Source organism: Rhinatrema bivittatum, chromosome 8 (assembly GCF_901001135.1).
Source record: "Rhinatrema bivittatum chromosome 8, aRhiBiv1.1, whole genome shotgun sequence".
NCBI lineage: Eukaryota > Metazoa > Chordata > Amphibia > Gymnophiona > Rhinatrematidae > Rhinatrema > Rhinatrema bivittatum.
Genome location: NC_042622.1, coordinates 10628103 through 10654063, shown reverse-complemented (window position 1 = coordinate 10654063; position 25961 = coordinate 10628103). Strand labels below are relative to the sequence as shown.

At 50.2% G+C, this 25961-nt stretch overlaps 1 protein-coding gene across 3 annotated transcripts; it reads left to right on the top strand.

Moving 5' to 3' along the window:
• The first annotated feature begins 494 nt into the window (after nt 1-494).
• On the top strand, nt 495-25606 carry BIRC7 (baculoviral IAP repeat containing 7). 3 transcript variants are annotated; one of them, XM_029614361.1, is made up of 9 exons: nt 496-1142; nt 2803-2961; nt 4157-4256; nt 5347-5413; nt 7310-7355; nt 21529-21720; nt 22734-22781; nt 23841-24048; nt 25221-25606. In XM_029614361.1, exons 1-8 carry the CDS (start codon nt 587-589, stop codon nt 24038-24040), a joined length of 1368 nt encoding a protein of 455 aa, XP_029470221.1. In that variant the 5' UTR covers nt 496-586; the 3' UTR covers nt 24041-24048; nt 25221-25606. The 3 variants fall into 3 exon arrangements, with proteins under 3 accessions (XP_029470222.1, XP_029470221.1, XP_029470223.1); XM_029614362.1 differs by lacking the exon at nt 22734-22781 and having other exon boundaries at nt 495-1142; XM_029614363.1 differs by lacking the exon at nt 2803-2961 and having other exon boundaries at nt 497-1142.
• The last annotated feature ends 355 nt before the right edge of the window (nt 25607-25961 follow it).

The window sequence follows — 25961 nt, the reverse complement described above, 5'->3', positions numbered from 1 at the left end:
CCCCCCCCCCCCCCCCCTCGCTCAGAAACAAAGTGAGAGGGTGAGGGGCTCCTTCCACTACCCCTCCCTTACCCTGTCCAAGGTCGGTGGTCCCCCCCTCCCCGCACAGAAGGCAGATTGGGGGCCCACTACCCCGAGGCTGTCGCTCCCCCCTTGCTGTTGCAGGGACCAGAGGCTGCTGGTGTCCAGGAGAAAGCTCCCGGTGCGGTAGGTTGTGCCTGTGCCCTCCCCAGAGAATGTGACTTCAGACAGGTAAGTGGCCAGGGAGACCTGTGGCCTCTGTCTTTTAAAGACACCACTCCCCCCTTCCCATTCTTTATTGTTAGTCTGCAGTGTCCTCACTAGAGGGCGCCGGAGGAGAGAATGTCCTTAATTCTTTTTGGTTTTCTTCCTGTTTCTTTAAGGGGGCAGGGCAGGGCAGGGCAGGGCAGGGCAGGACCCCCCCCCCCCCCCCCCCCCACCCGTACCCGGCCTTAAAAATAGGCTCCAGCGCTTGCTGGGCTTTCTTGGCTGGACGACGGCCATGGCCATGCGTGCACGTTAGTGCTTGATTTTTAAGTGTTTTTGCCGCCAGCTGCGAGGGGCGATGTCCCGGGCGTGGAAGAGAGGGCAGCAGGCGCGCTGGGCGCGTGCTCCGCGGTCCCACCGCTGTTGCGCTCCGCGGCGCGTTGTGCTGGAGAATGCGCGCATGCGGAGTGAGCAGCGCAGGCTCCGCAGCTTCGGGCCCTGGCCCAGAGCCTCGCCCGTTTCTGCTGCGGACCTGGCCAGGGCTGGCTTTTATTTCCTGGGTCCCTCTGACCGAGTCCAGTGTTTCTGCTGCGGGGGGATCCTGAGGGTTTGGGGGCCTGGGGACTGCCCCCTGTTGGAGCACATGAGGACTTTCCCCAGGTGCGCCTTCATCTCGGGGGAAAAGGTGGGGAACCTGCCGCTGTCTCCTGCACGGGAGTGCGCGGATGCCGCGGACTGGGACTGTTTCAGCCCCTTAGAAAGCGAGGAGGAGGAGGAGGAAGAGGCTTTTGCCAGCCGAGCAATGCACCCGGAGCTGGACATGGAGCAGGCTCGGCTCGCCACCTTTCGCACCTGGCCCTCCTTCGCTAAGGCCTGTCCAGAGCAGCTGGCCACAGCTGGCTTCTTCTACGGAGGTGGGTGAGGGGTTAAACGTGACTTAAGGCGAGGGGTGAGGCGTTTGGGGAAAGCGCTCTCTGTAAACGTCTCTCCTAGTAGGAATAATGTGTACTTTGCGCTTTATGCTAGAACAGCTTTGTGTTTGGAGAGTAAAACCTCTTACCTTGTGGTTAAGGCAGCAGATAAATGCATGCAGAGACCTCCTTTCTATGCCATGAGCTTCTGGTCCAGTCCAAACCTGCCCCAGCTTTACCCGTTACCACTTATGATGGCAATTAAAAATAATAATTGTATTCCCGGGGAAGCGAGGTGTAGCTGGGCCGCTGCTTCACTCTCGGTGCAGGGCCAGTGTAGCTCTCTGCTGCAGGGGGAGTGAGGAGGGGAGGATCGGGGTGTGGATCGTACAGTCTGGGGGGACAGGGGTGGGGGTGAGGCCTGCTTGTTACAGCGGTTGTTACCCCTAATTGAGCTGGATGTTCACTTGGATGCAGATCCGGCGATGCTCTCTAAATTGGTGGTGGGGCGGAGGGGAATTAGGGCTGGAGGATACTGGAAGCCAAGAGTAACAGGTGTGAGAGAGAGAAAGGAAGGAAAAAAGTGCGTAGCTTGCTGGGCAGACTGGATGGGCCGTTTGGTCGTCTCTGCCGTCATTTCTATGTTTCTATGGGCATTGATCCCCCCCCCCAGCTCTGAAGTGCAATTCAATCACAGCTGCTAGGGAATGACTCACACCTTGCTAGGGGCCAGAAGGTAAGACTTATTAAACTGTGCCAGCCAAGATGCCACCTGTGTGTGTGGCCACCATTACCCCCCCCCCCCGGCTGAGTGCTGCATGTCAGGCCCTGCCAGTCTAAGCAGCAGACACTCTTGGAAGCCACCCCAGGTCAGGCACTTTAACACTCGGACTATTTCGGTCTCATCTGAAAAGACGGAGTTCTCCTCTCTAGGAAGCAGCCGGAAGGGCGGACTCTGTAAGCACATGGGATGGGTTTCTGTCTCTGCGCCATATCCCAGCAGGGGGAAGCTGCAGCCTGTTCCCAAACGCTGACCCTAGACTTGCATGTGGCCCTTGGCTGAACTTCCTCCGGCCTTCTGCAACGGTGGCAGAAGGGGTTTGATCTGTCCTGCACCAGCAGCACCTCCCAGTGCGCCTGCCTGCTCAGACCCTTGAAGTTAGAGCTGCGAGGTTGGGTTTGCTGGCGCAAGCCCCTTACTGTTTGCCTGCATCAGGCATTGCTGGCAGTCAGGATGGGGTTTTCATTGGGAAAACTAGGCAGTCCCCGAGGTTTGTGGGGTGGGACCCTCCAGGTGCTGCTAATCGATGCTGGATAGATGTGGAGAGGCTGCCGCACGGGTGAGGAGGAGCTGAGAGAGGGCACTGGGCACCGGAGGCGAAGGGGGGGGGGGGGAGGGGTGCAGTGCCAGAGCTGCCCCTGATAGTCTGAAGGCTCAGCTAAATGGCCTGAAACCCTGCTGGTGAGGTGGGGCCTCGGGGAGGCTGCAGCACAGTCGGGAAGGATTTTTGGTTGCTTTGGAGGGACCTGCAGGCCCCAAGGAGACAGAAAGTGGCAGCACTGCTCTCCCAATATCTCTCAGAGCTGGGGGAGGGGGTACAGATGCAGACTTTGGAGATGTGGAAGTCCTCATTATTACAAGTTAGTGTCTCTTCTGCATTAGGCTCGGCGTTGGGAGACTGCGTGGAGGGGCGTGAGACTGCACCAAGGGGGCCATCCACCCTCCCTGCCCCCCACTTCCCTAAGTGCACAGACATTGGGGGCAGGAGGCAAGGGTTATCAGCCTTGGAGAAAGATTCCCTGCCAGACACCTGCACCCCAGGTAATCCTGCCCCCTGCTCTCCCCAGCACGTCAAATCACCAGAAGGGCCAAAGGTGGCGTCCCCTCAGGGTCCCAGGCTCAGCCACCGAGGAGGGCTCCCACCTGGCCTCTCTGATTTTACTGCCCTGGGTGGCCCCGTCACGGGATTATTTGGCTACAATCTGAGGACTGATGAACTTGGAGCCCCACAGAATGATAGGGCTCAGAACGGGTTTAACTTATTGCAGGATTACTTGGTGTCCTCGCCTCCCTCAAGCAGGCGTCTTTTTTGCTAAGGTGCACAGGGAAGGAAAGTCTCACGTGCGCTGCTGCTAGGATTGTGCCCATGTGCAAGCTCTGCCGTGCTTAACTGTGCTGCCAGGACTCAGAACACAGGGACCCTCCCGCCGTCACCAGCTCTTAATAATTAAATCGCATGGCGCTAGGGGAAACTGTGCGCACCCGTAACACCGCCTCAGGAGCGAGGTGGCTGTCAGCCGCTTAGGAAAGGGGACGCCCAATCTGATGAGCACTGGCAGCCTTTCTCTTACATTTTACAGTGGGAATGGAGCAGGTGTCCTGGAAGAGCAGCTTGCGTTGTACACAGAACGTGCCTCGCCCCCGCTGCTCCTCCCTGATATTCTGGGAGGGTCGGGTCCTGGACTGCCGCTGCTTTCTCTGAGATTCTTCCAGCTCCATGCATGTCCTAGGCTGGCTTTCTCCATCACAAGTAAAGAGGGCTGAAAAAATCACAGTGCAATTGGTACTTAGGGTATTACCGGTCAGTGTTCAGTAATAAGGTCTCTAATCTGTGTGTTAATCACTTTCCAAACCCGTGTGTGAGAGATGTTCAGGTACAGTGGGTAGAGTCCCTGAGCCATAGAGCTTACAATCCTATTTACTAGGCATTTTGCCCATAGACACAACAGGAGAAAACATTGGTAAATAAGTCCCTACTCGGTACCTGAGCTCTGGAGGATAACTTGACTTTCCCGCGTTGCAGGGAATGTCGGTGGGAGAAGCAGGATTCACAGCCTGGCTACACCCGTTGTCTTATCATGCAGCGTTGTAGGCGTGACTGACAGATCTAACACTGTTAGCCCTGGCCATGGATAACAGGACATTACAGTAATTAGAGAGGCCGCCTTCCTGAGCCTTAACTGCTCAAAATGTTCTGGTGCAAGTGCTGACCTCGTTGTCCATCTACCTCATGCAGGCCACAGTGACCACGTGACGTGTTTCTACTGCGGTGGCGGAGTTAAACACTGGGAAGTGGAGGATGATCCTTTGACGGAGCATGCAAGATGGTTTCCAAGGTAATGGATGGACTAAAGATCTTAATGCACCTGTTACTCGGGACAGTTATTTGAGAAAATGCTATAAAAGTCCCTTTTCTACGTAAGGCATTTTCCATGCAAGTAGTCTGTAGCAGCCTGGAGAGCTAGGAATCTCTTCCATTTCACAGGATCTTGCACTGGATAATCAGTCTGATCAGAGTTAACACCCGGGGCAAGGTTGTTGCTAGGATCTCTTCTTATCCAAAGCAGTTTTCATCACCTGCTCTCTACCTTCTGAGTCATTGAGTAGAAAATCCCATACTGAATCCAATATTCAGTTCCTCCACCCCAGTTTTGTACTACAAAACTTTATAATGTAAATGAGGAAGAGCCCCACTAGTTCTGGTGGCTGAATGTCTGACATCCTTGGTTCCTGTGGCCCTGCTGGACAGTACCCGGTGTCTCCAGCTGGTGTCCCCATGGCCTGCAGTATTACTGGGTCGTGCTCCCTTTTATCATCCTCACTTCTTGAGGGGTTGAAGGGTGGCTTGTTTGCAAGATTGGAAGCCCCAGCCCTGTTTCTCTCACTTCTCTAGAACGTCCGGTTCCATTCCTGCTACGATGCCGCAGTCCCCAGTTAATCTATGGCTTTCCTGAAGGGTTTCTCAGAGCTTTTCTCTCCTCCCCCTCCACTGGGAGTCTCTTCCGTGCCACTCTTCCTGATGTTGCTCCTGGGTGTGTGCATCTCCAGCCTTAGGGAATGGAGCCTGCACTGCTGGAAGTCCTGCGTGAGTCCAGGATGGCTACCTGCTGTCTGTTTCCTGGCCTGACCTGCAGTGAAGCGATTTCTGACGAAGCTGCAGGGAGTCTGTTTTTTGTGCATGTGAGGCCCACTCTGCAGGGCTCTGGCTGTGACCTGACCTGATGTCCAGCCTGCATACTCGTTGTTACAGGGCTTGTCCCACGTGGGGGATGTTTTGCAAGCATTCATTTCTCAAACTTGGGAAAGCCCTGAAATGTCTGGAGAATATTGCTTTGGTCTAGGTCCACTGCCTTTTCTCCACCTGAAAGGTGATGGCCTGACTCGTGTTTGGGGTCCAGAACCCTAAACTTCCTTTTCTCTCCCCAGTTGTGAGTTCTTGCTGCAGGCCCAAGGAAGAGAGCATTTCAACCAAACCCAGGACCTGCCATCGCCGGTAAGTCTCTGCATGTTTGTTTTCCAGAACCAAATCCTCTCTAGTAATGGTATAAAAGGATCCGTCATTCAGCTGAACTATATTTATTTAAGAGTTTTTATATACAGTCATTAAGTTATTCACCATCACAACGGTTTACAATAGGGCACCAATAAAAAACAATATGGGTCGTACATTACATAGGTGGTGCCAGTAGTATTCGGTAACAATAAGGCGTTTATTAGGGGGATTAAGTGTTTCATAGCAATATGTCCTGAAGGTTGCCTACAGTTAAAAAAAAAAATGTTGAAATAATTCAGTAAGGATTTATAAACTTAGGCCTTTAGTGCTTTATGCCGCATAACCTTTACTTCATTTCCTGCATCAGTTTTCTTTCTTGAAGGCTTGTATGTAAAGCCAGGTAATGGCCAGTCCCACCCTGAGAGCTGTGGTTTGGTGTTAAAGATGTGCCTGAATAAATCACTTACAGGTCTATCCAGTACCGAGCGGTAGGAAGAGCTGCGTTAGTGCCCGGCGCACCCGCGGTTGCTGCACGCACAGTGCAGCTCACCTACCGCTCGATCCTGAACACTAATTTTATGTAAATGTAAACCATGTCCAAGAAGGGTCCGTGAAGCGTTAGGCCTGCACAACCCATTTTACTGGATAGAGCGCCTATACAGTAACCTGGGTGCTCAGGCCTAAGGCTTCACGCCACGCTGGTATCTGTCATTTCAAATGTCATTTGAAATGACAGATACCAGGAAGTCGGGACCGCCAGTCCCCCCTCCCCTCCTCCCGAAGCAGGGCACGAAAAGTAGCCTTGCTCCGGGAGGAGGGGAGAAGGGACTGGCAGTACGAAGCGGCGAAGCGACTTACTTTTTGCAGCCCCCTCCGGACATCGGACGACCTCTCCTGCCTCCAGCTGCTCGCGAAGATGGACGCCTGCACGGGGGAAAGCGGCCCCTGTGCGTGCAATTGGCCGCTCAAGACGTGACGTCACGACATTTGGCGTCACGGCATGTGACGTCACGTCTTGAGCGGCCAATTGCACGCAGAGGGGGCCGCTTTCCCCCGTGCAGGTGTCCATCTTCGCCGGGAGGCAAGGGAGCCACGATCCGTTCCTGCTGATGGCCGGAGGGCTGCAAAAAGTAAGTCGCTTCGCCGCTTCACACTGTCAGTGTCTCTCCTTCCCTCCTCCCGAAGCAGGGCACGAAAAGCAGCCTTGCTCCGGGAGGAGGGAAGAAGGGGCTGGCAGTACGAAGCGGCGAAGCGACTTACTTTTTGCAGCCCCCTCCGGACATCGGAGGGGGCTGCAACGTTTTTTTCGCTTTTTTTTTTTGGCTTCGGGAGGAGGGGGGAGGACTGGGGCTGCCCCGGAGACCGGCACCCATGATCGCGGCCGGGGCAGGTGAGCGGGGGCTGGGGTAAAGCTTGCCACCTACCCTTACCCCTGCCTCTAACGCAGGGGTCAGGTAGGCGGTAATTTAGCAGGTTAAACGCGCGACAAAACGGCAGGGAAAGATAGCGATAGTCGGGGCGCGGGTTACGGGATGCTAGGGAATAGCTAATTCGCTCGTTTGCATGCAGTATACATGCCGCGGGCGGAAGGGGTTGCCCGGGGATTTTAGGACGCGGTAGGAGTAGGTTAAAGGGGATTTGGGATCGCAGGAAGGGATAACGCAGCCGGAAAGTGAGTAGAATGCGGGGTAAAAGCGGCCGCACTTTACTGGATAGACCTGTGAGTCAGGCTTCCTGCTGTCTCTTGGCTGGGAGTTGAGATGACCTGCCCAGTCTTCTCCCTCCCGTGGTTTAAGTGCTCAGCTATCTCCAAACCACGGCAGAGGGCTGGTTCTGTGTAACCTTGGTCTCTAATTCTGCTCGCTGGTGACTGATTATCCCTTGTGGTAATTTCAGGGGTGCTTCCCACAACCAGCAGAGGGGGACACCACTTCACCCCAAGGTATGTAGCAAGAATCACATTTATCTGCAGAGGGAACACTGTATGTATGAACCTTTAGTGAAGAATCTGCTCCAGCACAGCGTGGCAGTGGAGTGTTCCACGCAGGCGGTCCCACGGAGGTTGCGCCCACCACCCACCCACTGAAGACCAGAGAAGACTGCGGCGGTGACGCCAAGGGTGTGGGTGTGCACTTCTTGGCCTAAGGAGCTTGCCCCTTCGTGCACACCTGGGGTGCTTGTACCTTTAATAACTTAGCTCGTGCATGGACGGGGTCAGTATGCAGATCTAAGGACTGTCACAGTATTGGGCCACCCTCTGATAAGTAGAAACTCTTCCACTATCTCTTCCTAGTTATCGTTTACTCTGCTTCTACTAAATGCTCAGTCTCTGTCCCAAACCCCCCCGATTAATGACCTGCTAGAGGACTTAAATCCTACCTTCCCTGTACGTACCCGGATCAGTCCAGACAGTGGGTTGAGCCTCCTGTCCAGCAGGTGGAGACAGAGAAACTAAAGGGTATCCTATATCAGGACAGTGCTCACCCTGCATCCATTCAGTATTTCTCTGTCTCCAGCAGATGGCAGACCCTGTGGCTCCCTCTAGTCGCTAGATTGTGCAGGAAAGTCTACTTTCTCCCTCTTTCTGTCTTAATTTGGATCAAGCAAGTACTTAATTTCTAATTTCAGTTTTCAAAAAAAAAATCTGTTACTCCCTACAAGAAATAAACTGTTTGCCCCTTTCTCTTACTGGGTGCCTAGGGGGGGGCTTTGCCCCTTGAGATCCTCAGCCTAGCACCCTACCCAGTGACCTGCCTGTCTAGGGGTGAAACCTGTGGTCCAGTCCCTCCCCCACACAGACCCAGAGACAAAGCATACCTCGGGTCTGCTGCAGAGAAGTTCATTCCTCTGCTCCTTCAACTTTATCATCAAGTTAAAAACAAAACCTTCCATCGGGGGAAGAGCAGGTAGCTGAACTTCTCTTCCTGCTCTCAGCCAGGCACCGGCAATTCTTGCCGTCTCACACGTGGCACATCTGCCCCTCGCTCTCTCTCCATGCCTCGATCGGCCTTTTGCCTTGCGTGTGGAGAGCCTGCCTCGCAGGGGACGGCTCCTCTGTGCCGGAGAGATCAGCTGGTTGTGCTCGGCAGACGCACTGCAAGGATGGCCCAGTTCCTGCAAACCATGGGAACGGTGGCCATTTTGGCTCCAAACCTCGCTGAAGATTCTGAGCCTGATTGGGGGCAGGGACCTGATTTTTTTTTTTTTTGTTTTCCCCTCTTTCTTCCCCCCCCCTGATTTAAGCCCTGTGGCCCCCCAGATGCCAGTTCTGTCCCAGGCAAATCTCCAGGGCTTTCTCAGCTGACTTTGATCTCCTCATGCATAAGGCTTATGTTGCCAGCCTTCTACAACAGGATGACCCACCAGATCATCACTGCCTGCCCTCCTCCTGCCAACGTCCCTAGATCGGCTGCAGCACAGGGGCCCAGGTCCCCAGACTCTCAAGGGAAAAAACGGGTTCGGGTGGTCCCTCCAGCCTCCACTGATCCACCTGCTCCAGTACCGGACCCTGACCCAGATGCCAATGTCCTCGCTCTGAATCTACCAATAGAGGGGGACGACCCCAGGGTGTTGCGTTTCTTCCAGAGTGAAGAGCTGGATCTCCTTAAATCCCATGTTCTGGCTGAGTTGGGCTTAGATGCCCCTCCAGAGGGCAACGCATCTGCCACACCTAGCAACATTGACCCAGTCCTCGTCAGCCTGAGGGCACCCTGCGCACCTTCCCTTTCCATCCGATGCTATGCAGTTATTGCTCTGGGAATGGGAGATGCCAGAAGCCGGTTTGCATGTGGGCAGAGCAATGGACAAGCTGTACCCGCTTCAGATCCGTGTCTGGATGTGCTCCGGGTCCCTAAGGTGGATACCTCAGTCTCTGCTGTCACGAAGCGCACTACTGTCCCAGTCGTGGGGGCAACTGCATTGAAAGATCTTCAGGATTGCAAATTGGAGGTCTACCGGCAAAGGATTTTTGAGGTCCTAGTGCTCTGGGTCTGGGCGACAGTCTGTAGCAGTCTCGTGCATTGGGCAAGCCTTAGGTGGATTCAACTACTCAGTACCTGGGCCCTCCCGTCTGCAGAGGCAGAGTGGCTGGAAGGGGGCAGATGCATTCTACGATCTTCTCAGGGTACAGGCCAGAGCTATGGTTTCAGCAGTGTCCGCTAGACGTCTCCTCTGGCTTCGTAATTGGGCAGCAGACTCCTCTTCTAAATCACGGTTGGGCACGCTCCCATTCAAGGGTAAGTTGCTGTTTGGGGAGGACCTGGAGCAGCTTATTAAATCTCTTGAGGACAATGGGGTGCATAAGCTGCCGGAGGACTGCCCTCGGCAAGCCAAATCCTAGCTTGCTGAAGTTCAGGGGTCAGCGCAGGTACAACAGGCCGAGAGGGGCTGCCCAAAGACCCACTTCCACTAGATCCTAGTCTTGGTCTCATTCGTTTCATGGCAGATGGCCATTCCGGGATACAAACCCTTCAGGTTCCACCTCAAAGTCCTCCCAATGAAATGCGGCCAACCCATTCCTCCGCTCCCACCTTAGGTGGATGTCTGTCCCTTTTTCTCAAGGAATGTGCCAACATCATGTTGGATAGTGGGTCCTTGATGTGATTGCCAATGGCTATGCATTAGATTTTGCTCAGGAACTCCCTGTCTACTTTCTAATCTCTCCCTGCAGTTCTCGGAAGTATCCAGTGGTGTGCCAGACTCTGGACAGGCTACAGGAGCTTTGTGGCCATAGTCCCTGTACCCATAGAGGAACAGGGATCTGGCCAGTATTCAATCTACTTCATCCTGCCCAAAAAGGACTGCTCCTTCCAATCAATCCTGGACCTCAAGAGGGTCAACCGAGCTCCCTGGCTGCCCCATTTTTGGATGGAGACCCTGCAAGCGGTCAGCAGCAGTTCGTTCAGGTGAATTTCTGGCCTCTCTCGACTTGACAGAGGCTTACCTGCATATCCCAATCTGCCATGACCATCAGAAGTATCTCCGCTTCACTATTCTGAGACACCACTTCCAGTTCTGGGCGCTTCTGTTCAGCCTGGCCACCGTACCGCGTACATTCACAAAGGTCATGAAAGTGGTGGCAGCCTCCCTTCGGGAGGGAGTCCTGGCTCATCCAGGCCAAGTCTGAGAAACCTGTGCACTGCAGCAGTTGACAGGGTCGTAACTTTCTCTCCTCCCTCGGGTGGCTTGTCAACTTCTCCAAGAGTCACATCAAGCCCTCCCAGGTCCTGGAATTTCTAGGAGCCTGTTTCGACACCTGTGTGGGCAAAGTCCTACTGCCAGAGCACTGGGCGCTCAAGATCATGAACCAGGTACATCTTCTCTTGGTACCCACAGCCTGGGACTATCTCCAGGTCCTGGGCTGCATGGCTTCCACCATAGATCTGGTTCCTTGGGCTTTTGTGCATATGCATCCTCTAAGAAAGCATTACTGTCTTGCTGGAAGCTGGTCTCTTAGGAGTTCCAAACATCCCTACTGCTCTCAGACTCTACCATTGCCAGCATGCAGCAGTGGCTTTCACTCGTCCATCTCTTGAAAGGAGTGCCTTTGGAGACACCCCAGTGGATCGTTGTGATGCCAGCCTCTGTGGCTGGGGAGCGGTGTCAGCACCAGTCTACACAAGGACGGTGGTCTCCTGTGCAATCCTGATGGCAGAGCAATCGTCTGGAAGCCCTAGCTGTCCATCTGGCACTCAAGACATTCCTGCCTTTGCTCAGTCACAAAGCCGTGCAGGTCCTCTCAGACAATACCACCACAGTAGCTTACATCAATCGCCAAGGTGGCACCAGGAGTTGTCTGGAGGCCAGCAAGCTGCTCTCCTGTGTGTAGAGACACCTGAGTCGTCTGGCAGCTTCCCGCATTGTGGGGATGGAGAATGTGCAAGCGGACTTCCTCAGCCGACAACACCTAGACCCCGGAGAGTGGGAGTTGTCCAAGGTGACGAATCTTCTGGTGCGCAAGTGGGGAGTTCCTCACCTCGACCTGATGGCTACCCTGAACAGTGCAAAGGCTCCCAGATTCTTAAGCTGCAGATGGGAGCACTGCTGGCAGGTGTGGATGCCCTGGTTCTTACCTGGCCTCACAACGTTCTCTACATGTTCCCACCTTGGCCTCTGGGAAAGGTACTCAGAAGGATAGAACTCCAGAAGGGGCCGGTCCTTCTCGAAGCGCCGGAATGGCTCTGAGACCGCAGTTCACAGACCTGGTGAACATCGCAACCAACGGTCCTCTTCACCTCTGTTACCTCCCAAACCTGCTCCGCCAAGGACCAGTATTTTTCAATCAGGTGGATCGTTTTTGTCTAGCGGCCTGGCTTTTGAGCAGCAGTGCCTGAGAAAGAAAGGGTATAAGGAGGAAGTTATCTCCACTCTCTTGCGGGCACGGAAGACCTCTACCTCTCTTGCTTACGTCCACAAATTGAGTATTTGAGAATGCATATGCTGAATCTGGAGTCCAGGCGTGCAATGCTCCAGTGTCTCAGGTCCTTTCCTTCCTGCAGTCTGGTCTCTCCAAAGGTTTGTGTCTCAGTTCTCTGCAGGTGCAGGTTTCAGCCCTCTGTTCTCTCCTTGGGCGTATCGATGGTTACGTGGGGGCGACTAATCTGGGTGTCATTCGCTTCCTTAACGGGGCCAAACATTTAAACCTACTTGTCTATTTGGGGCCTCAATTTGGTGCTTCAAGCCCTTGCAAGGCGCCTTTTGAACCTCTCCAGCAGGCCACACTGAAAGACCTCACTCTTAAGACAGTATTTTTGGTCTCTATTTGTTCAGCCAGGAGTGTCTGAACTCCAAGCCTTGTCTTGTCAGGAGCCCTTTCTCCACTTTTCTGACTCAGGTGTTTCTTCCAAAGGTTGTGTCGTCTTTTCATGTCAATCAGTGTAGCTTCCTGCCTTTTCTCTTGAAGACATTGCACACACGCCTGGCGGGGGACCTCGGGCGTCTTGATGTAAAGAGAGTCCTATCCAATACTTACAGGTTACTAACAAATTTCACATCTCTGACCATCTTTGTCCTATGGAGCGGCCCAAATAGTGGTAACAAGGCCTCTACGGTTACCATTGCTCGCTGGTTGAAGGAGGCCATTGCGTCAGCTTATATCTCTCATGGACGGTTGGTTCCGGAGGGCTTGAAGGCCCATTCTTTGAGCGCACAATCTACTTCTTGGGCGGAGAGTCACTCTCCTCAGGAAATCTGCAGGTCGGCTACTTGGAAGTCTCTGCATACGTTTTGCTCGTCATTTTCGCCCCTACGTGCAGGCGCCAGTGTTTGGCTCCTTCGGCAGGCAGGTGCTTCGAGCGGGTTTGTCTCTATCGCATCCTCTTTAGGGAAGCCTTGGTACATCCACTGTCTGGACTGATCCTGGTACCTACAGGGATAAGGAAAATTGGTTCTTACCTGCTAATTTTCATTCCTGTAGTACCACGGATCAGTCCAGACTCACGCCCGGGCTGTGGTTTCTTTTTGATTCGTCCGCTCGAAGGTTTTTCGTTTTTTTCTTTTGATTCTTAACAGCATTTTGGATCCAGTTACTTCCTGTCAGAACTTCAAGGCACCAGAAGTCTTTCCCAGCTGGATATATATGTAAGAGCGGTTCTTTCACGTGTTGGTAGTTCACATTACATGTTGGTTATTACTTGCTTGATCTTCTACTGGTTAACGTTACCTTTTCTTGCTTTGATTAACGTTTATACTGAAGGGATGCAGGGTGAGCACTGTCCTGATATAGGATACCCTTTCAGTTTGTCTGTTTCCATCTGCTGGACTGATCCGTGGTACTACAGGAACAAAAATTAGCAGATAACCAATTTTCCTGTTTCAGTACCACTGAAACCTGGCTAAATGACATAGTGACATAGTAATGATGGCAGAAAGACCAAAATGGTCCATCCTGTCTGCCCAGCAAGCTTCCCAAGGTAGTAACTGCCGCTCCGTGCATGTTACCACCATGTTTCTGTTAAGACAGAGATAATGTTCTTACATTATAGTTTAGGGTGGTCAATTTCATTTTCCTAGAGCTAAATGAAAAGGTGGGGGCTTTCTAATTAGCAAAAAAAAGACCTTAAGCTTGTACCGTATAAAGTAGAGATTAATCCTCCCTATGAGGTGGCAATTCTTAAACCGCCACAACTAAACATAGGACTGGGATTGTCCTCAAGGCAAACTGCAGAAAGACGGCTAACCTCTGACTGAATCGACCAAGGTGCTTCCATCACCAGAATCTACATTAACTGTAGGAGACTTTAACCTACACAGAACCTTAGCCTGTGAAATTGTTTTTTAGAAGCCCTGAGATGGTCACAATTTGTCTCAATAGCCACTTATAAAGCAGGCCACGCTCTAGACCTAATTTGCAAATACCAGTAATTGCCTAATCAATATTGCCCTGGTTTGATCACCAATTTAATAAAGGTGGAAATAGCCTTAAGAAACCAAATCCATAATAGGAAAAAGATGGAAGTACTTGCTGAAGCAATAGAAAATTAAATCAAACCAAACTGTTCAATAGATCCCTAGAAACGGGAGTGGTGCCGAGTGATTGATTGGAGAAGAGCGGTGGTGGTCCCGCTTCACAAGAGTGGGAACAGAGGAGGCTGGAAACTACAGACCGGTTAGCCTCACCTCGGTGGTGGGAAAAGTAATGGAGTCACTGTTGAAAGAGAGAATAGTGAACTATCTACAGTCCGGAGAATTGATAGACCAGAGGCAGCATGGATTTACCAGGGGAAGATCCTGTCAGACAAATCTGATTGCCTTTTTTGACTGGGTAACCAAGGAATTGGATCAAGGAAGAGCGCTCTGTCATCTACTTGGATTTCAGCAAAGCTTTTGATACGGTTCTGCACAGGAGACTGAATAAAACGAGAAGCTTAGGAGTGAGGGCCGAGGTGGTGACCTGGATTGCAAACTGGTTGACGGACAGAAGACAGCGTGTGATGGTAAATGGAACTTGCTCTGAGGAGAGAGCGGTTTTAAGTGGTGTACCGCAAGGATCGGTGTTGGGACCGGTCCTGTTCGATATCTTTGTGAGCGACGTTGGGGACGGGATAGAAGGTAAAGTTTGTCTTTTTGCAACAGAGTGGACATGCCGGAAGGAGTGGAAAGAATGAGACGGGATTTAAGGAAACTGGAAGAGTGGTCGAAGATATGGCAGCTGAGATTCAATGCCAAGAAGTGCAAGGTCATGCATATGGGGAGTGGAAATCCGAATGAACTGTATTCGATGGGGGGGGGAAGGCTGATGTGCACGGAGCAGGAGAGGGACCTTGGGGTGATAGTGTCTAATGATATGAAGTCTGCGAAACAATGCGACAAGGCGATAGCAAAAGCCAGAAGAATGCTGGGCTGCATAGAGAGGAATATCGAGTAAGAAAAGGGAAGTGATTATTCCCTTGTACAGGTCCTTGGTGAGGCCTCACCTGGAGTACTGTGTTCAGTTCTGGAGACCGTATCTACAAAGAGACAAAGACAAGATGGAAGCGGTACAGAGAAGAGCGACCAGGAAGGTGGAGGGTCTTCATCAGATGACATACGAGGAGAGATTGAAGAATCTAAATATGTACACCCTGGAGGAAAGGAGGAGCAGGGGGTGATATGATTCAAACTTTCAGATACTTGAAAAACTTTAATGATCCAAAGACAACTACAAACCTTTTCTATCAGAAAAAAATCAGTAGAACCAGAGGTCATGAGCTGAGGCTTCAGGGAGGAAGACTAAGAACCAATGTCAGGAAGTATTTCTTCACGGAAAGGGTGGTGGATGCCTGGAATGCCCTTCCGGAGGAAGTGGTGAAGTCTAAAACTGTGAAGGACTTCAAAGGGGCATGGGATAAACACTGTGGATCCATCAAGTCTAGAGGGCGTGAATAAAGAGGAGGCAGCAAAACACTGCATGGAGCGGCAGTAGCCACAGGCATTCATGGAGCGGGATGCCAGTGGTTAGTGTTCCACCTTCACGGAGCGGAAGGATGGAGGGCTGCCATCTCCAAAAAAAAAACGGGTGGGTAAGAGTATGGGGCAGGGGTGAGGCCTGCTTGTTGCGGTGGTTCCTACCCCTAATTGAGCTGGATGTTCACTTGGATGCAGATCCGGCGCTGCTCTCTACATGGGTGGAGGGGAATTAGGGCTGGAGGGTACTGAAAGCCAGTAGTAATAGGTGGGCGAGAGAAAAAGGGAAAAAAAAAATGGATAAAGATTGGATGGGCCATTTGGTCTTCTGCCATCATTTCTATGTTTCAATTCCACATCAGTTTTTGATTCTTGGGACAAGTTAATGACTGACAGCTGAAAACCTTAGCCCTGTCCCTGTCCAGATGAAAACTGTTAAGAATAAAAAAGCACTAAGGCACCTCAGAAAATTAAAGAAACAATGGTGGAAATGTCTGTCTGCTGAATCCCTAGAAAAATATAAATCTTTCCTTACAACATACTGTTCACTAACCAATAAGGCAAAAAAGATTACCATGCTAAGCAGATTTATGGGGTAATTAATTCTAAACTGCTCTTTGAGGTTGTTAAAAATGTAATTAAAGACCCATCTTTCATCTCAAAGCTACAACTTCTCAAAGGCCTCTTGCAATGAATGCCACCACTCATAGGGAATTGATTTTGTCTATCTGGTCTCCAACAAAAGCAACTGAAGATTTGAATGGCATGGTTAAGTGAATCAGAACTGGAAATGAGTCAAATCATTGCTAAAATTAAACCTGTGACCCAATACCAGCCAGTTCCTTGAAACAAGTACACACTGTTATCACTCACATTAGTTAACCTGACTCTCTCAGAAGGAACTGTTCCAAATGGGTTAAAACAAGCGGTGATAGAGCCGAGCCTAAAAAATAAGACTGGTAGAACTGATGATTGGGACAACTGTCGACCAATACCCAACTTGCCATTTCTAGCAAATGTTCTTGAGAAAGCAGTGTTATCCCAACTTGTGAATCACCTGGAAGATCAAAATATTCTCTTCCCAAACTTTTGGATTTAGGAAACATCACTCATCTGAGACATTACTCCTCTAAGGGTTTTATGAGGGCTTGACGCAGATGAATCTTATTGACTTTGACACTGGACCACAACCTGTTATGTCATCAGTTGAGAAACATTGGGATCGATGGCAGGGGTAGCAGATGGTTCTCTTCATTTCTATCTAACAGAACATTCCAGGTCAAACTGGGCAACCACATCTGACACTTTCCAGTGTGATACAGGTTCCCTTAAGGCTCAGCCCTCTCGGCAACATTATTCAATGTCTCCATGTGCCCACTGTGTAAATTACTGACAAATCTAGGAATAACTTTCTTCTTGTATGCTGATGACATACAGTTTTACATCCAACTCTCCAGATCCTGTGAAAGTACAGCTTCGATACGCTCTACCTGTATGAAAGAGCTATCGCAACTTAAACTGACCTTCCCTGTATGTACCTGGATCAGTCCAGACAGTGGGTTCAGCCTCCTGTCCAGCAGATGGAGACAGAAACCGAAAGGGTATCCTATATCAGGACAGAGCCTACCCTGCATCCCTTCAGTATGTCTGTCTCCAGCAGATTCAGACGGTAGAACATGTGGTTCCCTAGTTTTCTTTCTGTTCCTTCAGAATTTTTCTCTTCTTCCCACTGGGTTGATTCTCGATCAAGCAAGTATTTCCAATTAAAAAAAAGAGGTAAAGTTGTAAAGACTTGTCTCCTTGCTCTTACTGGGTCCCAGGGGGGGCTTGTCCCCTTGATTCAGCCTGGGACTCACTTTCCCGGTGACCTGGCTGCAGGGCTGATACTGGTGGTCCAGTCACGCACCCTTTGAGGCCCCTGCCTCGGGTCCCATTGCAAGGAGGTGTTTGCTCTCCTCTGTTTGCCTAAAGTTCTACAGCAAAAAAGAGACCATTCTTAGAAGCAGACTCACAGGTGATCAGCGAAGGTTTTTTTATTTTCAGCTTCTGGGGGAGGAGCGAAGCAGGGTTAGCTTCCTTGCTTTGGCTCGTGGTCAGCCAGGTACTGCTGTTTCTCCTCACAGCTCCAGTGTGGAGCCCCCCAACAGTCCTGCCGTGTTAGTCAGCCTGCCTCTCGGCTCTCCCTGGAGGGGAGGGACCCTCCGGGGCAGTAACTAAATTCTCCGGCTCGGGGTCAGGCTCCTACATGAAAAACCATGGGAACGGTGGCCATCTTGTCTGAGCTGCCTGCTAATACAGATCTGACTTTCCAGAGCTGAATTTTAACTTTGCTGCCCATTCTCAGCCCCACAGGTTCTCCAGGCCTGGCTTTTAACCTGCAGTCCCTCTCCCCCCCCCCCCCCCCCCCCCTTACCTAGCAAAATTCAGCATTGCTGTCCCCTGAATTTGTTTTATTATTGCATAAGTCCTTTCTGGCTAGTCTGGAGGAAGACTATCCCTCCGGTTAAGGTCCCTTGGGTGGGTGCCTAGGGCCCCAGATTCACAGGTCACTACTAGGGTCAAGACCATACCAGGCTTTCCAGATTCCCCAGCCCCCCCCCCCCCCCCCCCCCCCAGCCATCTCCATCACCGGATTCGGATCATGATTCGGTCCACGGAGATGTTCTGCGGGTCCTGCAACTGTTCCAAAGGGAGAAGCTGGAACCACTCATTCTTTGTCCTGGATGAGCTGGGAATTAATGTTCCCCCAGAGGAGCCACCCACTCCTTAGTCTTCTCACACCGTGGACCCAGTCCTGGCGGGACTGAGCTCCACCATGCCCTTTTCCATTCCACCCCATGCTTATGCAGCTCCTGCTATGAGTGGGAGTCCCGTTCCCCCCCCCCCCCCCCGAGTCAGGTCTCCGGGTGGGCAGGGCGATGGACAAGCTTTACCCCCTGCTGGACCAATGCCTGGAGATGTTTAAAGTACCTAAGGTTGATGCTTCGGTGTCCGCAGTCACCAAGTGTACCTCCATCCCTGTGGTAGGGTCCACGGCATTGAAGGATTTTCAGGATCAGAAGCTGGCGCTCCACCTCAAAAGGATCTTAGAAGTTCTGACGCTTGGAGTCCGGGGTGACAGTCTGTAGCAGTCTCATGCAGCGGGCAAGCCTCGGGTGGGTTCAACAATTACTCAGCACCCAGGACCTCCCGTATACAGAGGCAGAACGACTGGAAGGCGCAATTGCGTATGGGGCTGATGCCCTTTACGATCTTCTCCAGGTGCAAGCCAGAGCCATGGTTTCTGCAGTATCTGCCAGATGCCTTCTCTGGCTGAAGAATTGGACTGCAGACTCCTCTTCTAAAGTGCAGTTGGGCACTCTCTCTTGTTCAAGGGTAAGTTGCTTTTTGGTGAGGACCTGGAACAGCTTATTAAATCCTTGGGCAGCAAGGTCCTTAAGCTGCCAGAGGACCACCCCAAACAGTCCAGGTCATTTGTTCCGTCGCACTCTCGCTTCCGGGTCCAGCGTAGATACACCAGGCCCTGGAGAGCTTTTCAGCACAATACTAGAGGTCAAGCATGGTCCCAGTCCTTTTGAAGCCGGCGACCTTTCCATGACACCACCCACCAAAGCTCCGCCTTCAAGCCCTCACAATGAGATGAGGCCAGCCCATTCCTCCATTCCAGACTTAGGTGGTCTGCTGTCCCTATTTCTCGAGGAATGGGTCAAGATTACTTCAGACCAGTGGGTCCTCGAGGTGATCGAAAGAGGTTATGCTTTAGTTTGCTTGATCTCCAGACCTCTCCTTAACCTCTCCCTGCGGACCGCAGAAGTGGTCCAAATAAGGGAAACAAGACTTCTAAAGCTACAATTGCTCACTTGCTAAAGGAGGCGATTGCGTCGGCATATATGTCTGTGCCGGAGGGCTTAAAGGATCATTCTTTGCATTCAGAGGCTGCTTCTTGGGCGGAGAGTCAGTCGGTCTCTCTGCAAGAAATCTGTAGAGCAGCTACTTGGAAATCTCTGCATGCTTTTGCTCATTATCTCCTTGATGTCTGGGCTCCAGTTTTGGGCTCCTTCAGCAGGCAAGTGCTTCGAGTGGGACTGTCTGGGTCCCACCCTGTCTAGAGAAGCTTTGGTACATCCCACTGTCTGGACCGATCCCAGGTACGTACAGGGAAAGGGGAATTGGTTCTCACCTGCTAATTTTCTTTCCTGTAGTTACATGGATCAGTCCAGACTCCCACCCTTGATATGTCTGCTCATATTTTGTCCACTCGACTGTTTTCTTTCACAGAATCTTGGACTGGTTACTTCCTACCTGCACTACACGGCACCAGAGGTACTCATTATGCTATCTTTCATGTAAGAGCTTCCACTTACCTGTTGAAGCACTGGGTTCCAATTGACTGTTAAAGCTTGTTACTTGCTTGATCTTACTGTGGTTCATTTTTCAATTGTTCTGCTTTGATAATGTTTATACTGAAGGGATGCAGCGTAGGCTCTGTCCTGATATAGGATACCCTTTAGTTTTTTTCTCTGTCTCCATCTGCTGGACAGGAGGCTCAACCCACTGTCTGGACTGATCCACGGTACTACAGGAATGAAAATTAGCAGGTGAGAACAAATTTTCCTTTAAACCCTAAAAAGACTGAAATCATTTGGCTGAGTAGAAACTCATTGATAATTAAACCATCTGCCCTGCCCTTGATCCTGGTAACTTTCAACTTAATCCTGCAAATCAAGTACAGGATTTACGTGTACAACTAGATGAGAACCTCACAATGAAAATGCACAGCAGTAGGATTGTAACAGGTTATGCCAAGTTGCATATACTACATCGGTAGAACTACTGACTTCCATATTGTATTTCAAACTCTAATCTTCTCAAACCTGGACATCTGCAACTCCTTACTACTAGGTCTTCCAGCAAGTCATTTAAAATCACTACAACTATATTACAAAATGCTGCAGGAAATATCACATTACACCCTCATTGATGTCACTGCATTGGTTACCAGTACAATCCAGAATCTTCTGTAGAATACTAACATTAATATTCAACATTCATTACAATAGTTCATATTCCCCCTCCACTCCACTTCCCCAGTTTTAACATCAGTTACAATGTAAAGCTCTGTTGGCTGCATTATTCTTTTATGGAAACCGATGTGATGTTTCTAATGAATGTCGGCACATAAAAAAAAAATTAAATAACACCGGCCTGTTAGGAGTGTCACTACAATCTTACAATCCTCAGCAAACACTAAGATCTCAAAATAAAGGACTACTGACTATTCCTACAATACAGAGCACATATCTGATGCAAATAAGAGATCAAGTATTTTCCATAGTAGATCCAAAGCTCTGGAATTCTCTGCCTGAAACGCTATGTATCTTACCAGGATAGAAAGATTTAAATTTAAATGTGAATTAAACATTGCTATTCAAAAACGCATATAATTTAACTTAAACATCAGAATATAGAGAACCACAAAGACAAAAGATAATATTCAGATCATGAAGAAATCAAAAGATAATGTGAGATGTGAAAACATAATTTCATTTTAATTATCCATGCTCTTTGCCATCTGTACTAAAAATAAAATGTAACTTGCTAGGTATTGCCTGCATATGAATACCACCCCATACCTGATTTTTGTTTGAATGTCAGGTTGTGATCTGTACATGGAATGATGGTGTATATAAAATATCTAAATATTCCACTGAATGTGCTAAGAGGGTTCTGTTTCGGGGTCAGCCTGTTGTAGATGGCTGGAGAACCATGTGATTAAATGGTACCAAAGATGTCAGTTTTGAGGGTGCAGACTTCTTCATTGTGCCCAGAAAGGGGTAATTGGTACTGAATGTAGCACCCCCCTCCCCCAATGGTTTTGAGAAGCTGGCTCCTGTGATGATGCTGGTACGACCTTAGCACAGCCCACTTCTGCAATTGCTGTGCATTCAGCCTTCCCAGTGACACCTGGATAACCTTTGGTTATCCAGGCTTGATGCCTCGGACAGTTGAACGTTGCTCTCCTACATGGGAACTCAGCTGCAGTACGACCAGGATCTGTGATGTTTCAATGGTGGTTGGGGCTGTGGTTGCTTTTCAGGTCTCTCTGAATCTGGTACATGAAGTAGATTCTTTTGTTCTGGTTCTGCTGTAGCTGAGAGCAGAACATCTGAGGACTTAGCTGGTGCAAAGGCCCACTTTCTGGTAAAGTATCCTTTTCTGGCTGTCCATTGCAGATGTGGAGGATCAGGATTTGGCTTCCCTCCTACAGTCGTCTGTGGTGCAGTCTGCCCTGCAGATGGGCTTTGACAGCACCAGGGTGGAGAACTTGGTGCAGAGTAAATACCTGAGCTGTGGTATGACCTACAGAACTGTTCCGGACCTGGTTTCTGATCTGGTTGAGATGGAAGAACACAGCAGGGTTGAAGGTATGACTTACGCTGAACAGCACTGGGGCTGTTCAAGTCTCCGGTTCTAGATGCTGAAGCTCAATGTGCAATTTCAGAATGGCATAGGCTTTGCCAGTTATTCTAATTTGGGTGCGGGTGCATATCCACAGGTTTAAACTTTCAGCTATAGCCCTAGTGTCCTGTGGTGCACCGTGTCCAATGAAGAATGAAAAGCCAGTTTCCCCATGCTGGGATATGAAGTAGGGAACATGGCCCATTCAGTGGATTGAGACCTGGAAGGAGTATTATCTGTGCCTGCTGACACAGTGGCACGTTTCATATTCCTAACTTTGGGTGTTTAAGACTTGGTTTTCCTGTTGGGTGCATATTCTCACTCCTTTTGCATTGACTGTTAGCTGCCAAGCACTTGACCACACCTCAAGCTTACTAAAACTGCTTCCTTCTGTCTAATTCTGTTGCAGATTCTTATTTTCTGCCTAGACAAACTCTCTTCCTGCTAACCCCATTGCATTCAATATAAAAACATTGAGCAGAGCCAGCTCTAGGACTGATGGCCGCCTTATTGCCTCCACTCCATTTCTCACTAGATTCTCTTGGCTAACCTAGGCAGCCATAATGGAGGCCCACCCCAGGCTGCTCGAGCTTTATTTGAGCCTCATATGTGTGAAAATGACACAAGCTTCACTGAAACTTAAATATAGTACATGACCAAAGGCTTCTCCCACCTTGCTGTGGGAAGAGGTTGCACAGGGCTATTTTTAAAGATCTGGGAGTAATGGATGCTGATGGCATTATTTCAGAATTGGACTGAATTGTTGATCTTTGGACTCCGGAGCAATCAGTTCTTACCTCAGAACTCGATGGCTCACTGTAAAACATTTAGGTTAAGATGGACGCTTGTCAAGCCACTTTGAAGCTCCCTAGAACAGTGGGGGTGGGTGGTGTAGTGCTGGTGGTCTGCATTTATTGGGGGAGGGGACAGGGACTGCGCTAGAAGTAACACATACAGTGCTGGCATTCCTGTTTTGCAGATTCTCCAGCATTAAGAGCAGACACACAACCTCAAGACCTTGACAGAGGTAACAGGAGCACATGGTGTGGGTGACGGGAAGGGGGGCACAGCTCTTCATGATTTGCTGCCCTTCCTACAGCAGCAGAGGGCCTGGAAGAGAATTCATATTGCATGACGGATGGTTCATGCCAGTTAGGGGGTGGAGGCAGCTTACAAGAAATGGGTAGACATGGCATTAGGCCTTGCAGTTCATAGCAATGCCCAGCAGAGTCACTAAGGAGGGTTCCCAGAGCAGGCCGCCTGCATCTCCATTGGGCTGGGGATGCTGCAGAAGCAGTGCTCACATCCGGGAGGTGCGGGAGGAACCACGGTCATTTCTTGAGCGACGCTGATAGCCACTCTTAGATCACGTGATGCAGGTCCTGGAATGAGCCCGTCTGCATGGTTCCCACCCCTGGGACCACTGCTGCAGTAACCAGTCTAGAAATGGTGGGTGGAGGAGAGAGCTCCTGATACTGCACTTAGCATTCGTTGTAACTTACCTGGCCAGAAAAGTTAGCTCTGGAGTCTGAATGTTTTGATGAGTCACTGGTGATAGTAACAGATCATGGATAAAAACCAATTGGCCTATTCAGTCTGCCCAGCTCCCACATGTGAACTTCTACACTTCTAGGATATTGTTCCTCAACGTTCATTTTTGCTGCTTGCATTGCCACCATTCTATGGTGCATGATCATATAATCTCATCGTATACTGTGCAGCCTGTTTGGTTAAATTCAGCATGAAATGCTTTATTCTATAGTCTTGGATAAAAGCATCCCATTTGGAGCTGGAAAGGTGACTGGGCTGGTATATTATGTTACAGCTGACTCGGTCCTGCTCTTACCTCACTGCATGCAGGGATAGTTTCACTTCCAAAAGAGAAGCCTGAATAAGTGTGTGCATGCAGTGGGATAAAGGCTGGGACAGATCAACCTGCTCTAAACACATGAGACAGTTGGAAAACGTAGGTTAGGGTGAGAAGGGCCAGTGACTGTGCTTTCTCTGTACCTCAGTCAGGAGGGGCAGTCTTCTGAGTGATGGGATTAGAGAGCCTGAGGAACCCGTCTGCCTGTTTCTTCTACAGAGCCCCAACCAAGCATGGAGGAGCAGCTTCAGCGCCTGCAGGAGGAGCGCACGTGCAAGATCTGCATGGACAGGGACGTTTCCATAGTCTTGGTTCCCTGTGGGCACCTGGTGCTGTGTGGGGAGTGTGCCCCCAACCTGCAGTGCTGCCCCATTTGCAGAGCAGCCATCCGTTCCCGCGTCCAGACGTTCATGTCCTGATGTCCCAGGTGAGGCTGTGCCATATCTGGATTATTGCACTGGGGAGAGGACCTTTAACCTACTTGGTCATTCGTTTGGGATGGGGGCCACTGTCTGCTTTGTTTTGCATGTTTTTCCTGGCAATGAATCTCTTAAGGGATGTAGAGGATGTTTGGTTACTCCAGTGCCTTCTATCAAGGCTGGAACTGCTGCCATCTTCTGCCACACAGGCTGCTCATGTGGCCTTACTCAACTGAAGAGCAAGATGGTGGCAGATGAGGATGACTTGGTGCGACTGTTAGTGCCGATCTGCTGTGGTGCTGCTTGCTTTCCTCGCCTTCTCTTATGTATCATGTGCATGCCTGAGTTCTGCCACTGCTTGGGCTCCTAAAACCTCTGCTGGAAGCCTGTGCCAGGTGCCTACCCGTGCATGGTAGTGCTTATTTTTTTCTCTCCCGGCATTGCTCCTGTCGGCTTCATATAATGTTCCCTTGTCGTTTTTTTTTTAACTTATCCAGCAGGAAGCATTCCCCACTGATATGGGAACGTCTGTCAGCATAGATGGGCTTAGGGTTTGAACCATAAACCATTAAGGTAGATGAGACACAGTGAATGATAGCAGATAAAGACCAAAACGGTCATTCAGCAAACAATTTAAGGCTCCCCCTCTCCCAAGCAGAAATGTGAAGTTTAGATGCCATAGGGTAACTTTACTGTAACTTCCATTCTTATCCCTGGGATAAGCAGCTTGGACTCTCTACCCCTTGGCATCTTATGTTCATGGATTTATCTAATGTTTGGGTAATTGCCAGGTTCTTGTGTTGGAGACAGGACCCTGGGTCTGACCCAGCATGGCCTATCTTATGCTTTCTGGCTGCAAGCCTGGGAGGGTTTGGGGAGTGCCAGGATGCCACAGTGAGCTGTAAGGGCATGGGGTGGGTCACCATAAGTAACCTTTGTCCTGTGTGCTGCCTCTTCCCTGGCTTAGGGTGCAGCTCATGATTCTGGTGACTTCCTCACCAGTAACTATTTTCAAAATTGAACTTGGTTGGAAATCCTCTTATGACTCTCCCCCTGTAGATGTTTAATATTTGCTGGATACTGTGTTAAAAACTTAAACTTGTTCAATCCTTTAGCCCTAAAGTAGCAGGGTGAGGTAGTCAAAGAACTTGATCTGAAAGAAATGCACTTTATTTTTCAGGGGTAAGGCTGGCGGCGGAGCCCTGGGTATGGAACCAACAGAAGATGCCTGGGCTGTGCCCTTTACTGGTTTTGCAACCTGTGATGTGTTGGTCTCCTGGATGTCCCTGCTGCTTTCTGAAGGATCTGGGAACCATTGGCCACATTCTGACTTTTGGGAGTAGCTTTTTAAAAAAAAAAAAAAAAAGGATATTCGGAGCTCTGTGCTGGCTTATGGAGACTTGAAAGCCATGTCCTGGGCCCAGCACTTACTGCAATGAGGCTTCAGGCCGTTAAAGGTTCATGTCCAGTGTATTAAGGTGGACGGTGTAAAAAAAAAAGTGTAAAATGCAGTTTGTGAAACTATATTTTGTTTAAACAACTTTTTCAAAGTGTGTGCAATAAAAATGTAATTGTCTTGATCTGGCAAATCATGGATGAGTTGGTGGGGGAAAGGAGTCTGATGCTGTACTATGGGTTATAGCAGTTCATGGTTTTCAGTAAACGAAAGAAAGCAAATAGCAAAGCCCCTGCACTCGCTCCCCATGGTACACGGACTGCACACTAGCCTGGAGTACTCTCAAGCCCGTCTGGGGAGTGGGGAAATGCCGGACTGTCCTGTATCCTGGGCCAGCACTCGCTTGTTTTGTTCTTGTAGTCCTAAGTGGAATAAAAAATCTGACACTTGCACTTTCTATGGTTGAGAATAGTGGCAGCATTAAGTTCCATCAGTCTCATGGCTAGTAACATCTTCCTAGTGCAG

Excerpts from the sequence above, each read along its gene's own strand:
- BIRC7 (XM_029614361.1), top strand. The coding sequence starts at position 587 with ATGTCCCGGGCGTGGAAGAGAGGGCAGCAGGCGCGCTGGGCGCGTGCT. Across the intron at positions 2,962-4,156 it reads GCCAGACACCTGCACCCCAG|GCCACAGTGACCACGTGACG; the intron begins GTAATCCTGCCC and ends TACCTCATGCAG. Across the intron at positions 4,257-5,346 it reads CATGCAAGATGGTTTCCAAG|TTGTGAGTTCTTGCTGCAGG; the intron begins GTAATGGATGGA and ends TTCTCTCCCCAG.